Below are 7483 nucleotides of genomic sequence, written 5' to 3'. Positions count from 1 at the left end.
AGAACTCCTCACATGGGCGAGGTGCTCGGGAGCGGCGCCGCCGCCGCCACGCCCCATCACGCCGCGTCGTCGCTCACGGGAGGAGGCCGGTCCGGGCCGGGCGGGGGCGCGACTCAAACGAAAGCCGATATGGATTCGACGGCGACGGCGACGACGGCCGGCTGGCATCGTGCGGGGCCGCCTCCCCCGGGCGATGGCGGCCCCGGAGCAGCTTTCCGCAGCCCCGCCGACGGCGAGCCGGCGACGCTCGGCCGCCCTCCTGCCAGCGTGGCCAGGCGAAGCAAAAAGAGCCTGGGGAGACCCGGCGGCTCCGCGGGACATCTCTCTTTCCTCCTCAACCAAGAGAACGACCGGGCGGGCCGGTGATGCGTGGCCGGGCTTGTCGAGGTACTGGGAATGGACGGCAGCAATGCCGATTACAGCGATGGGTATACCATGGTTATTACTGTTGGTGGCTCACGTTTTTTTGGGAAAAGTTTGAGATGCAATTAGTGAGTCTCGCTATCTGGCCCATTCTGGCTTCCTTTACTGCGCATTAACTTTTTCATTCTGTTTCCTCCCCTGTTCTCTCTTCACACAAGCTCCTACTCCTTCTCGCAAAGCCGTTGCTTCGGAAATCCGGCCATCCTTCTCTTGCTCCTCTTGCCATTTGGATACTTGCCCGATGGACATGCTCTCTCTTGGCGGCCAAAGTGCACGAGCCATGCCGGGAGAAGAAGCGCCCTGATATCCCTTTCTGCCCTTGTTTATTAGGATAGTCTCGGCAGTATTACTTTTCTCCCATCCCATCTACCAACCCCATTCACGGCTGGGACAATGCGGGAAACCAGGGCGATCAGGTCTATACTATTATTGGCACTTGATGCCCCTCGCAAGGCCGCGCCCAACGCTTCCCTACCTTGTTCAGGGCTCAGGGATACGATGAGAGTATGCGCCACCAATGTCGCAGGATGATGACTGCAAAGCGTGATTGTGTTTCCCATCTCTGGCTTTCCGCCTGCCCTTTTTCCGCACGCCCCAAGCCCAGTCAAGATGCGTCCCGTAACAATTTTCATCTTCCGATGGGCGGTAGATGCTGGGAAGACGCAGCTCACCTGACAATCGAAATGACTCGCGAAGAAGAAAGAAAGAAAAAAGAGGCGGGCGAGCGACGTTACTCCGGAAACGGGTACACGCACAAAGAGGCTGCGCATAACCGCGACGCGCTCAATGACGAGACCTCAACTCCCGACTTTCTCGTCGCGCAGGCCAAAATTTCCAGCCATGGAACGAGTCTTTCTTTACAAAGCCTGCCCGAATGGGTTGCTCCTAATAGGGTGGGGCAGCTGGAACCTCGCAGGCGCCGCCAACCAAGACGGCTAGGCCAGCCATGAGTCCGGGTCACCGATATCATCGGATGAACAAAGACGGTCGATCTAGAAGCATGCGACGTGCCGGTAACGGCTAGCGTGTAGATCATCCGGCGAGTGGCTCGTGGAACCGCGTTGCCCTGGCCCTCCCCATGGACGACCAGTCCGGCGGGCCGAACGCAACCGCAACCGGATTTTCAGTAGCTGCCCTTGCCGTTCCCACGCGGCGGCGGTCGGGGTTTCAACCCTGGCCAAAACCGCCTCGCCAGGGTGGTGGGTCACCGTCAGCCACATGATGCGTTTCCTACGAAGCCTTTAGGTACACATCTGTTGATATGCGTCTTTTGACATGCATTTTTTGATATACATCGTTTGACAAACAAGCCTTCCACTCTCCCAGTCGTGCTTCCAGGCCCGCCATGCGCTTTCAACGGATGGATTTTGTCGCCAAAGAAACCCGCAACTACCGGTTCCGTCTACATTCCTGGCTGGCTTTGTTCCCGCTCCCGTGCCGTACCGGACGCAAACGGCATGCGGGCAAGTAAAACGGCAAGACACCAAACATCAGGATGGCGCGTATAAAATCAGAGCTCTTGCCGACAGCACCAACTTCACAGACAACAGCTTCACAGACAATAGCTTCATAGGCGCCGCTCGGCCGTACCCGCCATGTACCCCGACTGGCCGCGCTCCGACGCCGACCTGGTGCCGCTGCCGCGGTTCGACGGCCCCAAGGTTAGTGCGTTCGACTTTGGCGGCGCGCAGAACATCGAGTCCCTCCAGGAGCTCGGCGAGGGCTTGCACGGGCACGTCTCCAGGGTCAGGATCGACAACCAGATTTACACCCTCAAGCTGGTAAGTGCGACAACGGCGATGGCACTGCCGATGCGGGCAGGGGGGTAAAGGTAGAGGAGGGCGCTGACCCTGATCAGTTCCGGTTTCTCGATTACACCGACTGGACCACCCCGTGGGACGAACACCAGCTGCTCGACCGAGACATCATGAGAGTGTACTACGACTTCTGGGAGCCCTTCAATAGTGAATTGCGCGCGTTCGGGCGCCTCCAAGAGGCCGGCCACGAAGACCTCGCCATCAAATGCCACGGTTACCTGCTGCTCGACCAGGCCCACGAAGACAAGATGCGCCTCAAATTCCCCGGGATCTCCTTCCTGCGCAACGGCCACGAGGAGATACCCGGGGACGAATTGGAAAATCCGGAAGAGGATTGCCGTGCCTGAGTGACCGCCGGGCCGAAGCGCACCTGTGAAGACGCCGGCGTGGAGCTCGAGTCACGGTGTTGGCGGGAGTAAAAGTAGGAACGCAACCTCACAGCCCTCATATCACGGTAGGAGCAGTCAACGGAGCGGATAGGGGTGAGAGAATGAAACACTGTTCTGAATTTTTCTTGACATATGACATGGCTCGAGAGTGAGCGAATGGAGACATGTATAGCCATCGACGTAGCCCCGCGGGAGCGTGTGCCTCGCGCGATCGCGGCTCTAGTATGGGAACAAGCGGCCGTTCTCGAACCTCCAACTCAGCTTATCGTTAAGGGCGGTACACTCGCTCAGCCTCGCGGCCAGTTTCTCGTCCCCGAGGCAGTCGAGACGCCAGGTGTCGGACATGCCGGCCAGGGTCCGCGGCTTCTCCCCACGGCGCTTGATGCGCCAGGCGTATTTCCTCGGGTCGTAGGAGGTGTGGACCACGAGCCTCTTGCTCCTGAGCCGCTGGATCCGCGAGCAGCGGTTGCCCTCGGGGAAGGCGCGCACGGTGATGACGCCATCCTGGTCACCGTAGGTCTCGTTCCGATGCTGCACCATGTCGTCGAACTCAAAGAGGTCGCCGCTGACCCGCCCGAAGGTCTCGATCTCCATGAGGCGCTTCATATTGGCCGTGAGGGCCGGGTTCAGTTCCTGGCTGGTGACGGGGTGCGGCACGGTGACGGCCCAGCTGAAGTCGCCCATCTGCATCTTGTCAAAGATTTGGTTGAACCCCACCTGGAGGTCGAGGGTCATGATGCCGAGGCGATGGAGGCGACAGATGTTCTGCCGCAGCTTTTTGAAGTCCTTACTCGTCATGGTGCTCTCGTTGGCCTCCTGGCCTAGCGCTTTGACGATGCCCCGGATGGGCGGCCGTCGACCATCGCGGCCCCTGAAATACCCAGGTCCTTTAGGGCCTTGACGACCAACCACCAAATCCCCAACTCTGCAGTGAGAACACTGCCGTACTGCGTCCAGGGGATGGCCCTGACTTGGACGTTATACACCAAGGCGTTGGCGGCAGCGGCGTTGGCGGCGGCGCCGGCGTTGTCAGCGGCGCCGGCATTGTTGTCAGCGGCGTCATTGACGGCGCCAGCGGGGTTGGCGGCGGGGTTGGCGTCGCCGTTGGCGGCGGCGGGGTTGGCGTCATCTGCCTTGGAGAAGCGACAGACCATGATGTGCTGATCGGTCAAGATGTAGCCGTAGTGTGTGTCGGCCATGTGGCATCCACGGGCAAGCCGGCGTAGCAACTGATCGTTCCCCTTCAAGTTGATGATGTTGCCATCCCTGCCCTTATCCAGAAGATTGCGGGGGAAGCAGCTTGTGGAAGGCGCACTGATGCCAATGACCAGGTTTGCTGTAAACTCGCTGTCTAGCTCGACAAGATGGCAGATCGTGGGCGATTTCGGGCCAACCCCGGGAATCCTGAAGGGGCGGGTGTACTCGGTGAGAGACGCCTCTGCGGCCGTTTCCCCGGAGCCGGAGCGCGATGGCTTCACTGAAGTGTGTCTCAGCTTGAGGCCGGGCTGGAGCTTCGGTTGCTTGATCGTGGACGGAAGCATCGCCGCCATCGGGCGGCAGATCCACTGGACGAGTGGGAAGACGTCCTGACAGTTCTTGACCTTGTGCGAGCCGGGGAGGATGTCGCTCATGGACGGCAATTCTCTGGGCAGCTCATTGTGCTTGATGGTGGCGTCCAAGATCTCGCCAAATTCATTATTCAGCTCGACTGCGCTGAAGCAGCTCCAGAGCCTGACTCTGACCTCGGGCAATCCGTCGCTGGAGTCAGGGTGGTAGAACCTAGGAGTGGTGCTTACTCCTGGCTTCTCCGTGAGGAGGGTGCGCAGTGTCGTGGAAGGAATGCTGATCATTGTGGCTAGATTTGCCATGAATTTGAGGTTGGTGCTTTGGAACGGACAATACGCGACAGGGCGTAGACAGACCGGCCCTTTTTTATACAACTCATTGCCAGGCCCCCGACCCCGGAGAGAGGACGCAGAGCCAGACATTCGAGAAGCTTCACGACTTGAGCTTCGGAAGTAGGATAGGAAGGCTTGCTGGCTACAAAGACAAACCGAAGTGCGCGCCGTGTCACACAGGGTGGCATTGCCGTTCTACGTTCTTCTACAAGTGACCCACAGGATCTGGTCCATCACATCCGCATTGCTTGGTTCATCCATGCCTCGCTCTGTTCGTCTTTTCGCTTGCCCTTCTGATTGCCCATGTATGGATAAGGCTTGCACTCCAACAATAGTCTGGTCTGACAGGTAGGTACTCAAGGGCTAGGCCCAGCAGGGACTCTGAAGACGACATAGCAAACCCCCTATCACCCGGCGCGGCAGCTTTTAAATTCGAGCTTCGCCCTGTCTACCGAATTCTCGCTGGATAAGTGGCCTCAGTTCCCGCGTGGCCACTGGATACGTGATACAAGGAGTGGGAGTTACATGGTCTCGTCTCCTCATACAAGCTTTTAGGTGCGGAAAGACCGTCGCGAGGGTGAGAGTATCATTTTGCACCCCAGTAGTCCGAGGTTTGCCGATGTGATGTCTCCGGGCCTCCGGGCATGCATGAGAGGGCAAGCAACCAGACCGAAAAAAAAGAAAGAAAAAAACTCTCCATGACGTTGTATCACATTCTAAAAACCCCAAACTTGGTAGCCCCTGGCTTGACATGGTTGCGGCCGGAGAGGGCGGCCCTCAGGCCCAAGCCGAGGTAGCGGCGCGTGTGTTCTGGGGGGATGACTCCATCGTCCTGCAGTTCGGTCAAGTTGGTTAGAGTCGCGGCAGAGGAAGCAAAGATGACGATTGACTGAAAGACAAACTCAAACTTACCCACAGCCTCGCGCTGGAAAACACGGCATCGCTCTCGCGCTCGATGCGGTCCCTGAGCTCCGGGTCCGGCCGCCCGACCGTCTCCATAACGGCGGCTAGCTGGTCGGCGCCCATGACACCCACGCGGGCGCCGGGCCACATCCACAGAAAGCGGGGCGAGTAGGCCCTGCCGCACATGCCGTAGTTGCCGGCCCCGTAGCTCCCGCCGACGACGACGGTGAGCTTGGGCACGTCGGCGCAGGCCACGGCCGTGACGAGCTTGGCGCCGTGCTTGGCGATCCCCTCGCGCTCGGCCTCGCGCCCGACCATGAAGCCCGAGATGTTCTGGAGGAAGACGAGCGGGAGGCCGCGCTGGCAGCAGAGCTCGACAAAGTGCGCGCCCTTTGCGGCCGACGACGCGAACAGGATGCCGTCGTTGGCCACGACCCCGACGCGCTGCCCGTAGATGGAGGCGAAGCCCGTGACGAGCGTGGCGCCGTAGTCGCGCTTGAACTCGGCAAAGGCCGAGCCGTCGACGATGCGCGCGATCACCTCACGCACGGGCAGGGGCTTGCGCAGGTTCGTCGACGCGATGCCCAGGAGATCCGAGGCCGGGTACAGGGGCTCCTCGTATGCCGGCAAGCCTTCCTCTTGCTGCTGCTGCTGCTGCCGAGACCTCGTGGGCCAGTTGAGGTTCGCGACACAGCGGCGCGCCAGCACCAGGGCGTGCGCGTCGTCGACGGCCAGGTAGTCGGCGACGCCCGAGACCGACGTGTGCATGCGGCCGCCGCCCAGGTCCTCGGGGCTGACGACCTCGCCCGTGGCGGCCTTGACGAGCGGGGGCCCGGCCAGGAAGATGTGGCCCTGGTCCTGCACGATGATGCTCTCGTCGCTCATGGCGGGCACGTAGGCGCCCCCCGCGGTGCAGGGGCCCATGACGACCGAGATCTGCGGGACGCCGTCGGCCGACATGCGGGCCTGGTTGTAGAAGATGCGGCCGAAGTGGTCGCGGTCCGGAAACACATCGGCCTGGTGCGGCAGGTTGGCGCCGCCCGAGTCGACGAGGTAGATGCAGGGGAGCCCGTTCTGGGCCGCCACCTCCTGGGCGCGCAGGTGCTTCTTGACCGTGACGGGGTAGTATGTGCCGCCCTTGACGGTGCTGTCGTTGGCAACCACCACGCACGTCACGCCCTCGACTTGGCCCACGCCCGTGATGATGCCGCCCGCGGGCACGTCGGCGTCGGCGTAGAGCTCGTGGCCGGCCAGGGGCGACAGCTCGAGGAACGAGGTGCCCGGGTCGATCAGCGCGGCGACGCGATCGCGGGGCAGCATCTTGCCGCGCGCCAGGTGCTTCTCCCGCGCCTTGTCGCTGCCCCCGCGCTGCGCCGCCCGCGTCAGGCGGTCGACGCGGTCCGAGGCCGCGCGCATGGCCGCCTCGTTGTCGCGGAACTCGGCCGACGACGAGTCGACGGCCGTCTCGAGCCGCGACACGGCCCCGGCCTGGAAGCCGGGTGTGAAGGTCGCCGCCGCGCGGGACGGCTGCTGCAGCTGATGCAGGTGGCCGCCGTGCCGTGGTTGCCGTCTTTGCTGCGGGCGGGGCGGGAGGGCGGCGGATTGGGTAGCGAGACGGTGTGCGGACCGCACCGAGGAGGCGGCCGAGACGGGCGAGGTCGACGGTGGCCTCGGCCGGCAGGTCAGCTGGCGCGGGAGCTGCAGGAGCTCCCGCGATGGCCTCGTAAAAGCCATGGCTCTGCGGTAGGAGAGGGATGGAGAAGGCGAGAAGTGGCGCGATCGGGGTAGCAAGTGGACGATGGCAGAGTTAGGAGAACGTTCGGGAGAATATAAGATGACAGGAGATCGAAACAATCGTGAGGTAGCAAGACAGGCCCTCCTAAGGGGTGGCCGAGACGCGACGCCAATCCCGTTGGCTCTAGAAACGCCGCTTGGGCTGCTGAGCCGAGGCGGGGGAGGTCAAATGACGTCTGGCTAACAGATTGGGCCGAGGGAAGCCGCTCCGAGCCGTCCTAAGCCGCGCCAATTCGCTGGGGTCAGGCCCCAATTCTAG

General features: G+C 61.8%; 4 protein-coding genes across 4 annotated transcripts; 2 read left to right on the top strand and 2 right to left on the bottom strand.

Annotated features, from left to right (window-relative positions):
* Nucleotides 1-952, top strand: GGTG_11781 (hypothetical protein). Its single transcript, XM_009229672.1, has 2 exons — nt 1-491; nt 582-952. The coding sequence occupies exon 1, from the start codon at nt 13-15 to the stop codon at nt 364-366; it is 354 nt and encodes a 117-aa protein (XP_009227936.1). The 5' UTR covers nt 1-12; the 3' UTR covers nt 367-491; nt 582-952.
* A 682-nt stretch (nt 953-1634) lies between these two features.
* Nucleotides 1635-2739, top strand: GGTG_11780 (hypothetical protein). The gene is made up of 2 exons (XM_009229671.1): nt 1635-2204; nt 2282-2739. The coding sequence occupies exons 1-2, from the start codon at nt 2019-2021 to the stop codon at nt 2585-2587; spliced, it is 492 nt and encodes a 163-aa protein (XP_009227935.1). The 5' UTR covers nt 1635-2018; the 3' UTR covers nt 2588-2739.
* A 109-nt stretch (nt 2740-2848) lies between these two features.
* GGTG_11779 (hypothetical protein) lies at nt 2849-4479 on the bottom strand (the record flags this gene model as incomplete). The annotated part of the gene is made up of 2 exons (XM_009229670.1): nt 2849-3500; nt 3578-4479. The coding sequence occupies 2 exons, from the start codon at nt 4477-4479 to the stop codon at nt 2849-2851; spliced, it is 1554 nt and encodes a 517-aa protein (XP_009227934.1).
* A 171-nt stretch (nt 4480-4650) lies between these two features.
* GGTG_11778 (methylcrotonoyl-CoA carboxylase subunit beta) lies at nt 4651-7370 on the bottom strand. Its single transcript, XM_009229669.1, has 2 exons — nt 5440-7370; nt 4651-5359 (listed from the first exon to the last, which is right to left on the bottom strand). The coding sequence occupies exons 1-2, from the start codon at nt 7162-7164 to the stop codon at nt 5237-5239; spliced, it is 1848 nt and encodes a 615-aa protein (XP_009227933.1). The 5' UTR covers nt 7165-7370; the 3' UTR covers nt 4651-5236.
* Nucleotides 7371-7483: the final 113 nt, after the last annotated feature.

Source organism: Gaeumannomyces tritici (genome assembly GCF_000145635.1).
Source record: "Gaeumannomyces tritici R3-111a-1 unplaced genomic scaffold supercont2.7, whole genome shotgun sequence".
Taxonomy (NCBI): domain Eukaryota; kingdom Fungi; phylum Ascomycota; class Sordariomycetes; order Magnaporthales; family Magnaporthaceae; genus Gaeumannomyces; species Gaeumannomyces tritici.
This window is presented reverse-complemented; position numbering and strand designations above follow the sequence as displayed.

Excerpts from the sequence above, each read along its gene's own strand:
- GGTG_11780 (XM_009229671.1), top strand. The coding sequence starts at position 2,019 with ATGTACCCCGACTGGCCGCGCTCCGACGCCGACCTGGTGCCGCTGCCG. Across the intron at positions 2,205-2,281 it reads AGATTTACACCCTCAAGCTG|TTCCGGTTTCTCGATTACAC; the intron begins GTAAGTGCGACA and ends GACCCTGATCAG.
- GGTG_11778 (XM_009229669.1), bottom strand. The coding sequence starts at position 7,164 with ATGGCTTTTACGAGGCCATCGCGGGAGCTCCTGCAGCTCCCGCGCCAG. Across the intron at positions 5,360-5,439 it reads TTTCCAGCGCGAGGCTGTGG|GACGATGGAGTCATCCCCCC; the intron begins GTAAGTTTGAGT and ends ACCGAACTGCAG.
- GGTG_11781 (XM_009229672.1), top strand. The coding sequence starts at position 13 with ATGGGCGAGGTGCTCGGGAGCGGCGCCGCCGCCGCCACGCCCCATCAC.